The sequence below is a fragment of the Dermacentor andersoni genome, chromosome 8 (genome assembly GCF_023375885.2).
Source record: "Dermacentor andersoni chromosome 8, qqDerAnde1_hic_scaffold, whole genome shotgun sequence".
Lineage (NCBI taxonomy): Eukaryota > Metazoa > Arthropoda > Arachnida > Ixodida > Ixodidae > Dermacentor > Dermacentor andersoni.
Genome location: NC_092821.1, coordinates 158,126,392 through 158,145,800, shown reverse-complemented (window position 1 = coordinate 158,145,800; position 19,409 = coordinate 158,126,392). Strand labels below are relative to the sequence as shown.

The 19,409-nt window shown below is 45.0% G+C and overlaps 1 protein-coding gene across 11 annotated transcripts in view; it reads right to left on the bottom strand.

The window, feature by feature from the left end:
* The window catches only part of LOC140219924 (sodium-independent sulfate anion transporter-like), a 521,780-nt gene that overhangs the window by 31,918 nt on the left and 470,453 nt on the right, over positions 1–19,409 (bottom strand). For all 11 annotated transcript variants that reach the window (XM_072290106.1, XM_072290101.1, XM_072290100.1 and 8 more), the window contains exon 18: positions 9,062–9,149. In XM_072290106.1, coding sequence (XP_072146207.1) covers positions 9,062–9,149 — 88 coding nt within the window. The remainder of the gene's footprint in view (positions 1–9,061; positions 9,150–19,409) is intronic.

Genomic DNA, 19,409 nt, shown 5'->3' with positions numbered 1-19,409 from the left:
CCACAGTGTCACTGACGTACCAGTACGTTCTCTATCGCGCGTTCAAAATTTCGCGCCTGAGCGCAAAGCTGGCACTCCTGGATTGGCCACGACATCTGATGACTCTTTCTACAAGTTCGTATATTTGCCTCGACCTGTGTTAGTCCATGTATTGAAGAGTACGGTGCGACTGCCACTCCCCACTTTCTCTTTGCTGAGTGGCACGGTGGCTCCGCGTTCGCTGGATCATGCGTCGCGCGCGTGTGGTTATGGGTTCAAGGGTTGTTCTGCCACCTCCGCCGGTTTGAAGGTTTTTATTTTTCTTCTGTTGGTGTGTCGGCTACGGCGCGTCAAGTTCAGGCGCACGTGCCGTTGCCTCTCCGAAAAGAGTGACTCGATTGCTGCTTTCGCTCTCTCACCGCACCCTCGCTTCCGACTCGCCGCAGTAAACGTAAAGCCCTTCGAACTTTGTTTAGCCTTTTTCCATCTCCCTCTGTCTTCTTGATCACACAACGTCCCATTTCTCTCCGTTGTGCGGGCGACTGAAAGCGCATCCTCCCTGCGCGCGGTTACTTTCGGATGGCTCAGTGCGCGGGACCTTCGTCTGCTCATTGGAGCGGTGGCTCAATTCCGATTCAGAATACGAGCCGAGCTCGGATTCGGACTCGGACAGAGTCGTATGAGAGAAAGAGGGTTCCGCATCGTCAGATTCGGATGTTGAACGAATTTTATAGTCAGGCTGCTGCTGATGATGTTTACTAACAACAGCTGCATAACACTGAAATGTGCATATTGCATTGACTATGTTATTTGTATACCAATCATAATCAAAAATAAATTGCTATGTTCATGTCTGTTATGCTCGTTCCCTGAAACCAAGCCGACACTGGGGGTGCGTCACGGCCAGAAAGGTCCGACAGCGAAAGGGTTAAACCTTTGCCTAGTTACATGGTGCACAGCAATGAGGCTCGAGCAAGCGCAGATGCAACACCTCTCTGGAGCAAATAAATTTGAGGTGTGATAACTTTCTAGGTGCGACGTCACGTCACATGATGTCACACCTACACACTTGCATGCCAGCGGCTTAAAGTCAAACGCGTGCTGATATTGATCTCGAGAGCTGTACCTCGAGGAGCAGAGCTTTCGCTCTAATAATGATTTCGCTTATTTACAGCCATCTGTTGAAGCATATGTAATTACAGGAAATGAGGAATCATGCCTTTGTTAAGTAACTCAAAATACAGTAATGTTTTCTTGAGGCTGCTGTGAACCTTCATAAAATGTCAATCTAGAACTTTCTTTTTTTTTGCAATATACTTGACTGCTTGTGTTATTTCCACGCTGATTACGCCTATACTCACAGTTTTTGCATGTCACTCTTTAATTTGTTTCCTTCCTCAACATGCATACAATGAAATGCAGATGCCTGAATTCCTGTTTTTCATTTCTTGCATACCCTTCCTCAGTTTTCAATATTGCCCATGTGACACAGCAAGTTTTCAGTAATGAACAATAAATACATCTACGGCAGATTTTAACAAGAAGCGTTAATGTGGCTTAGGATTTGACTCAGGAAAAACGAGAGCAGCCTTCCGGGCAAGTTGGTAATCCATTACTCAAGTATTATTGTGCAAAAAAAAGAAAAAAGAAAAAAAGAAAAAAAAAAGGACATGTATGTAAGAGAAGAAGACAGACGAAGCGCATTGGTGGGTCTTCATCTCTTATGCCCGTGTCTTTTTTTGTTGTGCAATAATACTTGAGTCAGGTAAATCATTTCGCTTCAAACGACTTAGCCTAACAACTGACTGTCCACAGAAGCTGACAGCTGCATTTCCCTATGAGTGCAGTATGCATAGTGAATCAATGTGCAAAACTTAAAAAGCATTTGCCTTATCTACAGGTCAGCAGAGGTGCTAAGCTTCAAGCTCTGTACTAAGACTTTTTGTTCCTGACTGAAATCATAATAGTGTGGTCAAATTTAAGCAAGCACGATTATTTTAATTAAAAGACAGCCTCTCAGAATTAAACTAAGAGCGTGAGTTCACAGTCAACTTCCACCAATTCAACATATATTAATTACTGTCTTCACTTAATTCAACAGCACTCAGCAACTCTCAGCCACCAACATGAGAATTAAACACATTAATTCAGGCCTGGCTTCCACCATGCTGATGTTGACAGGTACAACGTTTACAAATTTACAAATCCTGAAATAACACTGGCTTTTCTTTTTAAATGTAGTACCACTTTTCCTTGACATACGTTAAAATTTAGGAGTAGAAAAAAAAAAGCTGAATTCTATAGTCACTACAATTTGCTTATTTTTAAGCACATGTTTGATGCAAATCAGTAATGCATTTTCCTAAAGAGCATTTCTACATTTTTCATGTATAGTTGCTGACTAAAAATTCAGACTTGGTGGGGACCGACCGCCTAAGTGTCAGAATAAGCAGGAGTCTGAAATAACAGATTTCTCCAGGACATAAGAGTCTATTCTAAAAGTGGCTGGAAAAGGTTGTCAAAGCATTGTTGCAGTAACATCTGTAGATTTGACAGAAAATAAGCAACTTTATACCTCAAATAGTAAAAAAAAACTTGTCAATGCATTGATACACACACACACACGCTTTCATACGACTTGTTCAATTTGTATTTTGGCCACTGTCATGCTGTAGATGCCGGTAGAAAAAAGTGCGGTCAATGCATGCACCAAATACCCAATCCTTTCCCAACTTGAATAGAGGTCAACCATGCTCTGATAACCGAATAATCAAAGGTTTCTCCCTAGCAGTCATTGTCTACAGTCTTGCACTTCTCTTGCTTCCTCACCGCCGTCATTGGAACAGACATTGACAGTGGAGCTGGTGCTATTTGAGGTTGCGTGATGATTTTGAACGACGAAAGTTTGTAACAGCAACCAAATAAATTGCACAAGACCATATCGATTTAACACTTGTGGGACTAAAGGAACAAATGCTTGTTACGATCTTTACTAAATGATCAAGTTTGGTCATCTCTCCAATAGACTGGCGCAAACGAAAGGCCATGCCAGACATCGGTCTGAAGACCTCACTAAATCATTCGATTGGTAGTAGTGATGGGCAGTGTGTACAAAGGGCAGCGGCGTAATCAACGAGAGCTTATGACTTGTGCTTACTGGGAATTCCTTGTTCAAGCGGAACAATTGCAAGCCCCTATCCCAATCACGAAGGAAGTTCCACAGGTTACCCAGTCTTGTCAGACTGGGATAAAGACACTGCTTCCTTCAGTGTAGCGCACGTGCGGCCTTGGACATCTAAGGGCTTTACAGACTTGTTATTGCTCTGTTTCATGCAGCTTGGAGCCATTTGTCCCTCTAAGAAGGTTGTAAAGTGCTGGGAAGCTCGCACCTATTTAATAACCTAGAGTCTCATCCATTATCGGAATTAACCAGACAAATCGCTCCACCAACAAAGAACAGCCACGCACCACCATCTACCACAACAAACACCCAAGTTCAGCCTTAGCAACTTAGTGCCTCAGCAGGGCTTGTCTCATCATTGTTTAGCCATGGTCATTTGTGTGCTTAAGTAATTTCAATTCTGAGGAGTCACTGGCAATGCACCGAAAAAGGCATTGCACTTTCTGCTTGTCCAATAAGCACATCTTCATGGACGGTGCTGGAATTTTTAAACACCACTTTGTAAAGCGTCCAAAATAGTGGCCGTCCTTATACAGTGAAACCTCATTACTATAAACACTACACTAACTAACTTTTCAGATTAAAGAACTTTTCAGAGATCCCTTGCTGACTGCTTATAGTTTCAATGCAAAAATATTGTTCTGATAGCCATTATCTGGACACTCCAGGCGCATTTTTGCTGTCGCCGTGATGTTCCGTGTAAAGTCCATGGGCGATAAAACCGTCGCCGTGCACCGTATGCTGTATGCGCGAGTGAAAGCATGCGAGGGGAGCCGACAACCACAGTTAAATCTGGCGCATGCGAGGTAGAACGGCAGAGAGCAAATGCGCCGTCTTCCATCTGCCACGTCCCGCGAAAAGCCATGGGGGGATAACAGGGAGGGAAGGAGGGGGGGGGGGGGGGTGGCGTTAGGCTCCAGCAGCAACTGCATATTTCGCGACCGGGCACAAGAGGAGCTGACGATCACGGCTCATTCTTGCGTGTGAAACTGAGGAAAGTGAGGACACAGCCGGGCGGGAAGGGGGCTTCTACTCCGCCAGCAACTGTGTATTTTGTGCCGCGGCGCGCACTGCATATAGAAAGTGATCTCCTGACCACTCATACGTTTGTGTGTGCTGCTTTGTGGCTGCTGTTTGCGTTGAAGTGACAGACTGCACGAAGGTCACTTCGCTCGCTACTGCTGCTGCGCGTGCTCATGACCGCGAGTGTTCGTGGTCATAGAGTATAATGTGTTCATGTTTGCCTGTGCGCACTGACACCATGCTTGTCAATTCAGTTAGTAAGTGAGTGTTTCCAAGTCCATACAGCTGTCAAAACTACTATCCTTCGTATAATTGCCTACTAATTTGCTATCACAATCGATGCTTTGCCTTTCAGGCAAAACTGCGACTTTTTCAATATTACAAACTTCCAAATACGGGCGGCTTCTACACCACCAGCAGCTGTGTACTTTGCGCAGTGGCGCAATGTAGTGCACGGAGTATTTTGAAAGCGATCTGCAGATGGCTTGTACCTTCGTGCATGTTGTTTTCTTGCCGCTGTTTGCGTTGAAGTGATAGACGGCGTGAAGGCACGGTGTAGGCACATTGTATAATATTCCTACACTGTGCACGCAGGTCACTTCGCTTGCTGCTGCTGCTGCGCTTCCTCACTCTTTCGTTCTGACAGCGAGTGTCTGCGGCCATCGAGTGCAATGTGTTCATGTTGTGCACGCTGACACCATGCTAGTTAATTCGGTTAGTCAGCTAGTGCTTCTAAGTTTATACGGCCGATAAAACTACTATCCTTACTTCGTATAACTGTATTATTTGCTATCGCAATCGATGCTTCGCTTTTCGGGAGAAACTGCGACTTTTTCAATACTACAAACTTTCAAGTACCGAACTATTCAGAAAAATGATTGTTATTCAGTTTTCGTGTAATCTGAACAATGCCTTAGTACTAAAATAATACTCAGAAATCTTGGGATTCTTAGATTTCCCTGTATCCTTCATGGCAGGCCCAACAGTAGCCTAGCAGACGACAAGGCGCAGAAAGCGGACGCCTCAAGGCATTGGTTACGAAAACCTGAGATGGCACTGAAGGATAAAAACACAAAAGGGGTCTTTTTTTTTCCCCTCCCTGCTATATGTATTTGCGAGCACATGCTCTGCCCAGACAAGTGTCGCCTTTATACAGTCGAACCCAACTATATCGAACCTGTTTACATAAAATTATTCTGTATATCGAACAATTTCTGAACACGGTATAGTTACAATGAGTATATATAGCAAAAATTATGTTTACATCGAACAAAAATAGCAGCGACTCCCGATATACCGAGTGACAACCAGCGCAAAAGTGCCCCCATAAGTTGGCTTTCCCTCGCGGCGGTGGGGAAACCCGGCGGCGTGGCTCCATTCAACCGCTCTCCCTACCGTTACCGCACTGCGTCAGGCGAGCCGTCGACAGCCCCCTGCAAAAAATGAACCTGGCCCACCTGCCGCGCTTGCTCACACAGCCAATCAGTGGCTCTCGTGGCCTCGTCGTACAAGATGGTGCAAGTGCGTGTTGTCTCGCTGCTTTTCTGGTTCATTGTTTTTGCGCCTTGTGGGCCTTCTCCTGCAGTGTCGCCATGATGACGTGGCAGAATTTGATTTTTGACATGATTTTCGACAGAACTCCCTGGCAGCAGCTGCTTCGTTGATGCGGCCCAGTATGGCAACCGCAACAATTTCACAGTAGTGTTGATCAACTGGTTCGACCGTTAACACCACTTTGGTAGGAAGCACGTCGTCGCGTGTGGCCGAGCAAGTGGCTTATTGCCTTGACCCTCCCGGACGACAAACATGCCAATATCTTCAGCGACTCCAGGGCAAGACTATTTTATGCAAAACTAAGCTAGTTTCATCATCCATACATGGCGTTGGTGCCGTGTGTAAGGAAGCCTGTCGCATCCTCTATGGCAAAAGCATCGCCACCCACACTCTCATATGGTTCCCTGCTCATATGGGATCCATCATGGGAGGCCCCAGAAACCTCAACGAGCTGGCCCACTCCAAGGTGCGAGGTCTCGCTTCCCGTGACCATGGAGAACTCCCCCGCCGGCCCGCAGTGGTGGAGAACAGAGATCAACCGACCACATACAATGAAATTACGCAACACTTTTATATCGGCAGGAGAGCCTTTCTCCTTCCTCACAAAAAGTTAAATAGAGCGCAGGCAGTGACCCTCAGATTATTGCAAACAGGCTCGTATCCCAGCTCGGCTTTATTTCACAAGCTTTAACTCGACACTTATGCCAGTAGTTCTTGCACGCACTGCAATGACTTCGCTAGCCTAGATCATATGCTTTGGCATTGCTCCTCGTTGCGAGGCATGAAACAAATCAATGAGGACAAGTGGCTCTCCGCTATCAAGAGCCCCAATGCAGGGGCGCAACTATGGGCTGACCAGAAGGCCCATGATGCGGTGGTAGAGCATGGCATGACTGTCCCAACATGGGAGCGGCCCGCAGGGCGCTGAGTCGCGTACCTCAGGACACTCCTTAATGTTTTGCATCTGTCCATCCACCCATGAAGCTTGAAATCATAAATCGGGTCGAACGTGATGAGAAGTCGGATGACCCTGCAGCGTGCAAGATTCCGAGGAGCACTCTAAGCATGATCTTGAAGAATAAGGGGGAGATCAGGGCTAAAGCAGACAAACTCGCGACCCGGTGCCCATGGCGCCTGACATGTACGCACAGCCATGTACAAGTGGTTCATCTGAAATTGCTTCAGATGTGCCGGCTTCCACGTGCCCGGTGGCAACTGTAAATTCTTATGAGTGCGACAAAGCCATTGCCAGTGTTGCTGAAGTTTGGAGCGAACTGTCAGAATTTTCGGAAGCTGTTGACGAGTCAACAGTCAACGAGTTTGTAAGTGCAAATGATGGTGTTGTGACCACAGGAGAGCCTGAAAACGAAGACTACATTGCCAACATTGTACCGAGTACAAGTAAAAGTGGGCACAATGAAGAAAGCAACGATGGTCCTTTGCCCACATCCTCCGAGGCGATTGGTGCACTCGCACTAGTCCGGTGCTTCTGTGCAAATGTGGAAGGTTGCGGCGTCAGCCACTCCAACTATTTAGACAATGTGGAGAATTGCGTGCATTGCAGGCAGTGAAATTGCCCAAGTGGAAGAAAATACAGGTCTATTTTATGCGAAACTAAGCTAGTTTCATCAATAAAGTGCTTTTATAAATGGTATGTGCTTTTATGATGTCCAATTCTCTAGCAGGCTTATATCGAATTATGCCCTATATCGAACTGATGGGCATTTCTTTGCCTATCAGTTCGATATAGCCAGGTTCGACTGTAGCAAGAGAGGCGCATCACTTTCTTCTTTCACCCTTTCTGTGCACACGTCTTCTTTATTTCTCGCTTCTTTCCACGGCCATACTAGCTACGCGTGTGGAGAAATGTAAGCTATGTGCTTCGCTGAGATGCCACATGGTCGCACTTTTCACATGGTGTCATTTACATGTGCTTACAGTTTGAAATAGTTCAGGTGTCCGCCTCAGCCATGCGGTCGTGGACTCACCGCCGCAGTTCCTCACCTACTCTGGCAGGGGTTGATGATCTCCTAATCGCCCCTGTTAGTTTACGTTAATCCCTGCATCAGGACCATCTGGACTCTGTATTCATAGGTGCCTTCGCTGGGCGCCTCTCTTCTGTAACATGGGACACCTCCCATCCATCCTAATATGTAGACTCCCCCCTTGGAGGTGGTCACTTGTGCTCCCCGTGATTTACCTGTGTCATCTGTATGTAGTCAAATATTATACCCCCCCCGCAGTAAAAAAAACATCTATTGTTATGTTTTCCTGTGGCTGGTAGGTGCACCTGCATACAGCTTTTCACCTTTCTACATAGCCTTGCACGCCGTCCATGGTTATTCCGTTCTGGTGTACGAAGAATAAATACTACTACTATTATTATTATTACTACTACTATTAATAGTTGCGGTGTCCACGGCAAGGAATGTAAAAAACAAACAAAGAAACATTGTGCTTTAGTAAAGGCGACACGCAGCTTCCTCTTAGTCGGTGGTTTTCTCGGCGTCAGTGTCTCTTCTGCGTGCGCCACACTATGCGGTGCTTCAGTGGTGTGTAGTGGCAGAATCTATTCAATGCAGAAACAGCACAGGCCAAGAGCCAACAGCGATGTTTTTGGGGATAGCTCATATGGTGATAACTGATGGGCTGATAGACTTTGGTTAATTTTGGGGCTTTGACTATAACAACCTTTTGGAATAACAAACAGTTTGCTGCAGTGCCCTGAAGTTCGTTACATGGAGATTTCACTGTACATATTCCATCTACTGGGCGAAAGACAGTGCCACGAAGTTGTAAGAATAATCGAGCATGTCAGAATTATCAATCGGCGACTGCATTGGCATAGGAAAGGCAACAAGCTAAAGCTTCACTGCAGGTAAAGTTTCAAACAGCATTGCAGATGGCACTGTGACTGAGAATAGGTTTCAGAAGCAAGTTATTATAATAAAGCAAGCCACAGGTGTCTAAACACATGCAAAACAAACTTGCAGGTCAGTGTCGGCTTTTGTCTCTAAACAACTGCCAGGTCCTCAGTAGACAGGTCCTCAGTAGACAGGTCCTCAGTAGATACATGCACTAAACACAAAAATTGTAGCAAAAAGCAGTTTTACTCTAGGATGTGTGTATACGTATGTGAGAGAAAATAATAAATCCTCCGAGAAATTCATTTCGAGACTCCTGCCACGGGAACACGAAACATCCACAAATTGTAGTACAAACCTCCTCGGTGCACACAGGCTCAGGTGTGAAGAAGCACAGAGTGCAAACACACCCAGAACACCCTGTACACATGCATCAAGGCTATACTATGTAAAAACTCACCAGAGATAAGAGAATCAAGCTCCTTATCAGATTTGCAACTGTAGAAATTTACAGGCCCTGCACCTTGCAGGGCGTCGGCCACAGATGGCTACATGAAAAAAAAAAAAAAAAAAGAAGGAAGGATCAAAACCCACATCAAAAACAAGGTAACAATGGTGTTCCTTCATAAACTTGTTGACTTGTGGCTTAGTATGACATATACATTAACATTACATGGGACACTATCAACATGAGGTGATTTGGCATGCCAGCATTGGGTAAAGAAAGAGAACTTAATATACCACCTCCTCGTTATAAAGGGAAACATCTCCAGAGACATTAGAGATGCACAGTTCATTTGGCTGCAACAAATGACAGAACAATGTGAACATACCATTACTATCCACTCAATCATCTCTGCAGCAGAGCCATGGCAGCATTCTGCCTTCTGCTACTGACACGAGTATTGTGTGCAAGAAACATTTGAGGTCATGCTGAATAGCTGTTTGCATTCCGCACCATAGAGCATCCAGTGGTCTGAGCGAGACCGACTGCAAACTTCAAGCTACAAATGTTGACGGTCTTCCTTCGGCATTCTTCAAACGCTATCAAGGCGCAATACCTGCAACATTGTTGGTTGTGCTCCTCAAGCCAGCTATGCGAGAATGCAAGCACCTAATAGTGGCCAGGGCACTGTTTCTGCTGTGCAGCAGCACTTGCCTCGCATGTTGCATTGCATCAGCATGTTACCCTCATATTCTTAGAGCACCGTGTAAGGAGCTTCAGTGCAATGCTAAACCTTTTTTTGCTATTAATGCATTGCTCTTTAAGGTGAAACAGCAGATTACTTTTCTTACATATTAGAGAAGTTCAAGAAAGTTCTGCCTTCATGAGCTGATTGTTAAGCACAGACATTCTCTAATGCAGACTTTTTTACCTTTTTTTACTGTTTGCCTCTGATTTAACCTGGAATACCTCTATTAACACATTACCACCACCACCATCAGACCATTTTATGTCCACTGCAAGATGAAGGCCTCTCCCTGCGATTTCCAATTACTCCTGTCCTGCACTAACCATGAATAACACATTGGAATATACGTAAAAACTTGGTTCTCTCAAATGGCACTTACACCTTGCAGACGTAGATACTAGACTTCACACATACAGTTCTGTAATCAGGCCCTCTCTTTGGCTCTCTTTAGCATTTGGCACCACCATTACACTACTGTTTCTAATATACTTGAATCAGTAATAAAAAAAACCAGCATGGTTCATCTTGTGTGTCCACCTTAAAGAAATTGTTCAATGTTCCTTTCTTGACATGTGCAGAAAATTAACTTGGCTGTCATTCTTCCAGTCTTTATCACAGTAACCTTCTGTTCGCTCGAGCCCACATTCTTCCCGCCCCTCTCATCTCAATCTGCGCTGGCCATGCTGATAAAATAAAACCAACATTTGCCTGGACTAATGCATATCGAAATTCTCCTCTGGTTTTATCTATTGCTGAATGGAACTCCTTGCCTTCAATCATTGTCTCGCTTATGGAATCATCATCATTTCATACAGCACTACAAATATTCTTAGAGTATTAACGTGTCATAACTTGCATACACTAGAATACAGTTAAACCTTGACATAATGAAGTCTGTAAATTTTGCTTTGTTATATTGAAATTCAATCCTTTATGTAAATGAGCTCATGCACCAATGAATTTTTCTTACAAGGGCCACAAAATTTTCCAAATTACAGGTCAATTGCAAAAGGCAAACTTGAATGAGAAAGTTAATTTTTGTTGAATTTGAGAGTTGGTGACAAAAGATACGATTTTATTCCATATCGATGATATCTTCACATCAGCAGTACAAACCAAAGTAAGCCACGTTTTCGTGTCCACTTTGCCCCAACAGCTGATAGTGTAACCTGCAGTGGGACAACGCTATCATGAAAAGCGCCAGCAGTGGGGAGTGAATGCTTTATCTGCCTCTTCCTTTAACATGTCAACGATACTCAAGATTATGTAACCTCAAGCACTAAAGACATGGGAAGATAGTGCACGATGCCACGCCATCTCAGTTCACCCAGTCTTTGCACATGCGGCAGATTACCTCTAGAACAGAGCATGTGGACTGCGTATGTGCTCAGCCATGTGCAGCCGTGCTCCCCCACTCCTCCTTGATTGCACAACCGTGAACTCGCCCCTTCCCCCGCTTTCCTCAAGCTCGCATGGCAGGAAGGCACTCGTCAAGCTACCATCCTTTTCGGCTTACATGATTTCACTAGCACCTAAAGCACACAGTGCAAAAAGCGTGATAGGATTTTATAGTACTTGGACTTTATACAGGACATGATGCTGCTCAGCTTTGGCTGCAGCTCTCAGTCACCCAGTGCACAATTTGAGAAATGCAGTTGCAAGCTGCCACATGTAATTCAATCATTTGACCATTTGTGTCTGCAGAAGTTTCCATTTATTGTCTGCATTCCCTTGTGGTGGCAGTGAAATTTCCTTATATTGAAATTGCGTATAAGCACACTTTGTTATATTGCAGTTCAAAATACATTATGCTTCATGGACGAAAGAAAAAAAAAAAAAAAAAAAAAAAAAAAACCCATAAAAAGTTACATACTTCATTTATCGTGAATTTCATTATGTGTATTGAAGTTTGTTGTATTAAGGTTTAACTCTATTTGTCCTAATAGTGTTTTAAGGTGGGATGAGGCACAATAAAGAACTTTTTATTTTTTTAAACAATTTGAATGAAATCTACAAAGTTAATGTATTTTTACCACACGATTTCAGAAATGCAATTATTTTTAGGGCGTAACTCTCGGGTGCCTGTTCCTGGGTTCAGTGTTGGCACCTGTCAGCATCACTGCACGAATGCGCTTGTGCCGCTGCTCATGCGTTTGACGTCGTCTTCTACTAGAGCTGGCTTGTTGGCACCCTCGGCGTAACTGCATGAACGCACTTGTGCCACTGCTCATGAATTCGTTGTCACCTTCTTCCACAGCTGGCTCCGATGCCGCTCATCATGCCAGCATTCCCATACTGCCCCTCCCTCTGCAAAGGCACTGACAGCACTGACCCACTGCCAGTTGATGCAGTGATTTCGGTCTCAAATTCTTTGCCTCAATATATCTCGAAATGAAAACAAATATCGAGCTGTGCTCAAATTTCACATTAGGGAGTATTGCAGTAGTCTGACACATTTTTTTCTTATGGTGAATTTTTTTCTGATGTCCAAGACAGGATGTAATTTGTTTAGAACCTAATTAGCTCATTAACAGTAACCTGCATAGCAACATACAGCACATGGAATCAATTATGAATGTCTATAAATTGTTTTAGGCCATTTTGAAGCGAAGTTATGGATTGTCAAACTGAGTCATAGAAATTCCACACCTTGATATTTTTCTATTATGAAGGTGGGCATTTTGGACGTGTAGGTATGCAGCCCACACATCACATTGCTAGATATTCCACAAAATCTTTTCTTTTTCTTTTCTCTCTACATTCAACTCTTAAGCTATTTTTATTGTATGTAATATCTTGCTATATCTCTTATTTTGTACACATTGTACTAACATTTGATCCTTTTGAATCCCACCTTCCTTATGTATTGTCCTATGGGTCCTTGGGGCACTCAGAATCAATAAAATAAAATAAATAAATAAATAAATAAATAAATAAATAAATAAATAAATGAATGGTAAGCTGAAAATGTTAGCCTGACTGATCATCCAACATGCTGCTACTAACGGTAATGACCTATGTGGTCTGTTAATGCTGATTTGTAAGCACAAATAATATTCTCAAACAAATGCACCCTGCATTTTTCAAGCATGTTACCTTCATGTTGCTACAAGCACAAGTAAGAAAATGTGTGTTTTGCCGTCTAGGATAATGGCAATTATGGATCGATACTTAGATCATCTGTATATTGTACCTTCCAATAAATGAAGAGTGTTTTCAAAAATAAGCACTTTTAACTGCCAGATTTGGGTCAATGTCCACAAGAAACACAGCGGTTAGGAGAGATACCTACAGCAGAGGGCTCCACATTTACTTCAAAAATTAATGGTATCTTCGACTGGTCGCCTCTATCCCCCAAAACAGCCGGGTAGATCCGACGTTCCACAAGCTCGGAGGTAGAGGACAAGCGCGCAAGCTGAACGTGTGACTCGCTCTCGGAAGAGCAAATGGCAGATTCATAACTATGTGACTACTGCCAACGTCCGATGTTCTGTCCATCCAAAGCTCCCGACACTGCTGGGAAAATCAGTGGACGTGCCGGTGGGATGAGCATTCATCGAGATGCCAGCATGCAGTGACCTAGGTTGCCTAGGTTACGGTGGACGGTAGCAAACAGCGGCGACGCTGTGCTGTGATAATGTTGTGGGAAACGCTTCAATCTCGATGACTGCTCTGACGACAGGGCTCGGAGCGCCTCAGAGCGCTCGAAAATGGAAGAGAGCCATGGAGAGCGACCGAAAATAACCAGTTAAACGCAAGGCATGCACCCTCTTTCAACCAGCCGAAGACAGCGCCACTCACGAAAGCGTCCTAGAGCGCTTCGAAACGGCCAGCCGATGCTGGATGTAAGATGCCATAAGAGTTTTCTTTCAGTATAATTGCAAGAAACAACGGAAAAAAAATTGCGACATAGATAAGCGTAGTTGAAGAGGCGAGTAGTAGCAATGATCACTCATGTTATGTGATGGTGCGTTTGGATAATGCTGCTGCTTCGTGGAATATGAGCACTGGTGTAGTATGTGACGTAATTGAAGAGTGTCACGTTTGGTAGATCTCATACATAGATGTGGACAACGACACTGCCTCCTCTCAATGCAACTGTGATCAACTGTACTCTGGCGGCGGTTGCGTATGGCACAGCTGTGCAGGCCACCAAGTTCTGATAGCTTCATGTGTGCCGTCTTCTCACCGCTTGGTTCGCGTTGAAGCGAGAGGCAGCACAAAGGTCAATTCACTTGCTGCTGCGGGCCCCATCTTGAAAGCGATCGTCTTATGTGATGGACGGGTTTTCTCGTTGCGTAGTGGGAGAAATGCTTACGCAGTTTAAAACACATCTGCTTCTAATTGAATAAACATTTTGTGCAATGTCATCAGTGACAGCTCAGTTAAAAGAACTTTAGCAGCCTTCTAAACATAAGCCTGTGTTGCAACTTTATAACAGTTTTCAATATTTACACAATATGGCTAAATGATTCAGTTCATAATCTATGCAATATATGAAAGACACTATTCTTGCAGTTTTCTTTTCTAAAAGGATAGTTTTGCACAAAATGCCCAGAGTCTGCTAAAAAATACACTGTATGATGTTCACAAGACCACCAGGCTAACTGACTGAGAATCACTAACTTGCAATAGATGAAAATGGGACAAAGTGAAAATACATACAGCACTGAGTGTCAACTCAGTTGGTGGCCATTTATACAAGAATGAAAAACCTTTCTTTATCACCTAATTATAACTAAATGTTGCATAAAAATGTGCAATCTTTTTTCCAGAGACATATGCTGAAGGGCTGCTAACAATCATTTTTGCGTCTTAAATTTCAAAAACATCTATTATCTTTCTGGCTAGCTTATGTGGATGCTTGTACACCAATAAACATTTATAAATATTCGTGATAAGCAGGACAATCGCACTCGCAGCAGTGGAGGGCTAGATTACCAGATACTATAGCAGTCTTGCCAGTATTGTAGTTATCAAGGGCATCCGCAAAACTTTTTGCAGGGGGGAGGGCGGAATCTGTTGGCTGGGGAAGGGGAAGGATAGCACCAAAAACGCTCCATTTGCAGTCTAAACTACGCTCATGAAACAAAAATTAGAAACAGTAAATTAGTGCCGGGCGTGGAGAAGGTGCATTGAAATTTATTAATGAACAACGAATTAAACTTAAGCAAAATGCAAAAAGTTACCATCACTTCTTGAAAAGAGTGACCGGTCTTGCTGCGTGCAGGTTCTCAACTCACGTGAACTGATCACCAGCACACAGCCCAATATGTTCACCAACATGTATAGCTACAGTCAGTTATTCTTCCTTGAACAGCAGCTGCAGACGCCTAGGGTCTTTCTGGGAAAAATGCGTGATGACACAGGTGGTCATTATTCTTGTGTTTCCTTATACACTCTCGGTGTACACTCATCATACAAAGGTTTTCCAGCCTGTCATTTGTCATTGTTGACTGTAGCCAGGTTTTCACTCTCTTCATCGTACTGAAGGAGCGTTCGACAGAGCAGGTGGTAACTGGCAAGGCCAGAGCTACCTCAGTGGCTTTTGCAACAGCGGGGAAGAATGTCTTGGCCTGAAGCAGAAGTTCAGAGTATACATTGTTTCTGAAGAGTTCCCAGTTTAGTTGCGCCACATGTCGTACCAAGACATGCCCTCTACCTTGAAGTTTTCCATGCAGTATAAGCTTTAGACTTCTTCAGCAAGGACAGCAAAGTCAACATGGCTCAAATACTTCATATTTTCTGGATGCAGCTGGAGAAATTTGAAGCTCTTCACATAGCTTTCAAAAAAGTGGCGAGCTAAAGAAGCAGGCAGAGAGTCCAAGTAGGGCACATATATATTGCCACATGGTAGTATTTCTCCGGTGATTGAATCCCATAGTTGCTTCGGCGGGCCTGATGAGAGACATGTCTTGGTATAGATATCAACATGCTTAAGTGATAGGCTGCCTCACTTGCTGTTTTCATGATGTCGGAGAACTGCTCTTGAGTTGAAGGAAAAAACCAGTCACAAAAGACAAGAGAGGTCTTTTGTGACTGTTTTTTTTCCTTCAACTATGTACCAACTGGCCTGGATTGCAACCCTTGTGCTCTTGAGTGTTAGTTCGGTGGCTGAAAAAAATATTATGTACTAATTCAGAGATGCGGTCGTGTACAGAACGTAAGTCTATGGATACACTTTGCAGAAAGTTTGTAACTGCTTCCAGCGATGCACTTTACTTCACCACAATGTGCAAGCAGATGAAGAAAAATTAACTTTTTGCACAGCAGAGGATGTGAGCTCGTTGCCTAGTTGCAGCATTCAAGGTTGATTCCATTGAGGTGAGCTCAAGTGCTTTGACTATGGGTACATAATGCTTAGAGAAGATCCTAATTGACTTGCATTTTGCAGACCATCTTGTCTGACACAGCATTGGAATACTGGGCACTAATTTGCTTCGGAGCACACTCCCATGGAAGACGATTATAGTTTGATGATCCCTATTGTGTTCTGAATTTCAGAGCGACCTCATTCAAATCGTTGATCACGAGATTCAGCTTGCGACTTGCGCAGTCGAAAAATAGTGCCTTTGGAAGCCGTTGCTCAGGGTGTCTACCAAGTTGACATTTCCAAATTCCCTGAATTTTACAGGTTTTTCCCGAGTGGCTTTGTAAAATTCCCTGAGTGACAGAGAACTTTCTTTTATTTCAGGACGAGCTGACACCATGTCACCCATGCTGTCACTCTCTAGTAAGCATCTTAAAAACAAGGAAAAGCTACTTAATCCAGTTTTAATAGTAAGGAGTAGTGTAAAGAAAACAGAAGGAAGGAGTTAGTGAAATGCATAGGAAATAAAATACCTTCGAAAAAAAAAAAGGTAAAATCCATTGCGAATCTACTTTAACATCCTAAAATATGAATTAAAAGGAGATGCATGTAGAAGCAAAGATTTTCTATATGAGCTATTTCTATCAATTGATAGCAAGCTCATTCGTATGAGGCCCAGAACTTTCTCACAAGTAATATTCTCTCTCACACCAGCTTTTAAGTAAACCTCAACTATTCTCATATACTCTCAGCCCGTGCACAACACCTCAGTGTTGTGCTTCACTGCTTTAAAGAGTTTATTTTGTTTGCACGAGGGGCACCTGCATCTTGGCATCAGCCACCACTATTTTTTTTGCGCGAGCTCAAGCTTCTTCAAAGAAGCAGTGGCATGCTTCCTTTCCCATTAATTTTTCAATGCGTCGGTCCTTTCTGTTCTCATTTTCCTCCTGTTCTCATTCTCCCACACCGGACCTCGAGGATCGCGTGACACATACGACACGGGCCCTGCCTTCATTTCTTTTCTTTCTCACTTTTTTTTTTGTGTATCACGCTGTGCACTTGCGCTGATGGTGTCACGTGTGAGCTGTTGTGATTGTCTCGTTTCGTGCAGTGCACGATTTTGCACACTGTGTACGAGGACACCAGATTAGCTGTGTAAGTCAGTGCTATACAAATACTGAGGCAGGCCCAAGTGGATCACAGAGCATGCTCCCGTGCTTTTGGTGTTTGTGCAGGCAATTGCACGACGTGGGAACAAGCAGATGAAATGGAAGTGCACCTCTCTTGCTGCGGTGTGAAGTAAAACAAAAACATGCAGACATTCGGTTTGTGTTTTATTATTTTTCTAAGTTTTGATTTGTTTATTCAAGCAACATATTACACAAATAACAAATATTGCCTTGAATAATTCTTGAAGTCACGTGTCACCACGAGTGACGTCACAGCGCAAACACGTGTACGTAGGCACACTAGCACGTGTACGTCATCTGTGATGTGTGGTGCGCGACATGGTGCGGTGATCGGGACGGTCGAGAGCAGACGACGCTGAGTGCACGCGCGCCGAGGTGGAAGAAGGAAAACAACGACGACGAAGAGCGTCCGGCACGAGAACGCGCGGCGCAGGAAAGACAACAAAAAGGAAAAAAGCAACCAATTAGAAAAGACCACGGGGCGTCGGGCAGCCAATCCGAGAATGCCAAATCGGCCAGACCACAAGAAAAAGCGTGGTGCGCTGGCAGAACATGGGCGACACGCAAGAGGACACGCAAGAGGACACACTGGGAGACGCCGGGGAGACGCCAGGAGAGTCCCAGGAAACGACGGCAGGAGGAGGTCAACCACCGGAGCGGGCGTTGAAGACGGGCCGTCGGGTTCCGGACCCGAGCCCACCAGGACTTCACCCGCCCGGGGCCTCCTGCCAACCTGTTCCTGTGCGTCGCCCGTCTACCTGAGCGTGCCGTCAGCTCCTCAAGGCCGGTGAGCTTTTGCGCCAGTGGGCAGGACGAGAACAGTCGGGCTTCTGGCCCGAGTTCTACGCCAGCTGCCCGGCCAGAACGCCACCCCGTCTGCCGTGCCGCCTGCTGCCCGAGGCTGGCGTTCGAGCTTCCGCGCCGTGGGCGAGAGGGGAGCAGTCGGGCTACGGGCCCGAGCTCTCTGCCCGGCCAGAACGCCGCTGCCGTCCACTCCTGCCACCCAGCCGCCAGCGTTACCTCGCCTCGCCAGAGCTGGCGCGCTCCCGGCGCCCGGTCAGTCAGCTTACGCCGCGACCTTTGGTGAGACTGGCGCCACTCCTTCTGCCAGCTTCTCACCGCGTTGCCGCGTCGAGACTGCGACGCGTCCCCGCCCTCGTGGCAAGCACGAACTCGCGCCCTCGTTAAAGCCCTATGTATGTTCCTTACCGCAATGTCCGCTTGAGTGTTTATTTTATGCATGCTTTCTATTTCTTTCTATTTGCTTTATGCCTTTTTAGTTTGATTAAAAGTCTTTGTGTGTGTGTTCAAACCAACGGCTTTGTCCTCAATTGGGTTCTCGGAGGCTCCGCCTAAGAGAACCGTTTAAAACATTGAGTACACGAACCTTTGCCCCTGTAAGTGGGTCGTCACATCATCTTCCGGCTTGGAACATGGCAGCCGCGAGGAGACCAAAAAACGCATTCGGTTTGAAATTTCAAGTCTTTCCGTGGTACGTTGCGGTGTAATACTTTGCAAACGCGACTGTTATCACACAATGTATGCACTTGTCAGCTCAATATGGCCACACCTGGTGAGGGACCCTTTTGGATTCAAATCGCCACAGGCACATCCGAAAAAGCTCTGAATGCCTGCCAGTACACTTATTAGGTATATTGGTGCTCGTACTGTGACAGGAGATGGCGGGTGCACACTTGAATAGTTAAGGAATACATACCGTGTCCCGTGACAATTGGCCCTTTCTACATTTCTTATGCTTCACCGCGTAGCACTACTGTACTAAGACAAAGCTGACATTCGGAAACCAGCATTATGCAACACGTCGTGCTTTACGAGCTTCGAAGACGATTACGAGGATGACAAAGGCGGAGCCGATAACATTGCTGACAGCGGCGAACTGTTTCAATGAAAAACACGGCGTCGAACAGCAAGAAGCTTGGTAGCGAACGTCGAAGCAGCTAAGCCTAGCGTTGCCGCGGTGGTGGCTACTGCTGCTAGCGGATCTGCGTGCGAGAGCGCCGGTTCGAGGCGACGAGGTAATAAAAATAGCGGCGGTGGCGGCTTTGATTAATGTGATTTCGGACCTGCGGTCACGGCAAAAAGGCCGGAAAATCG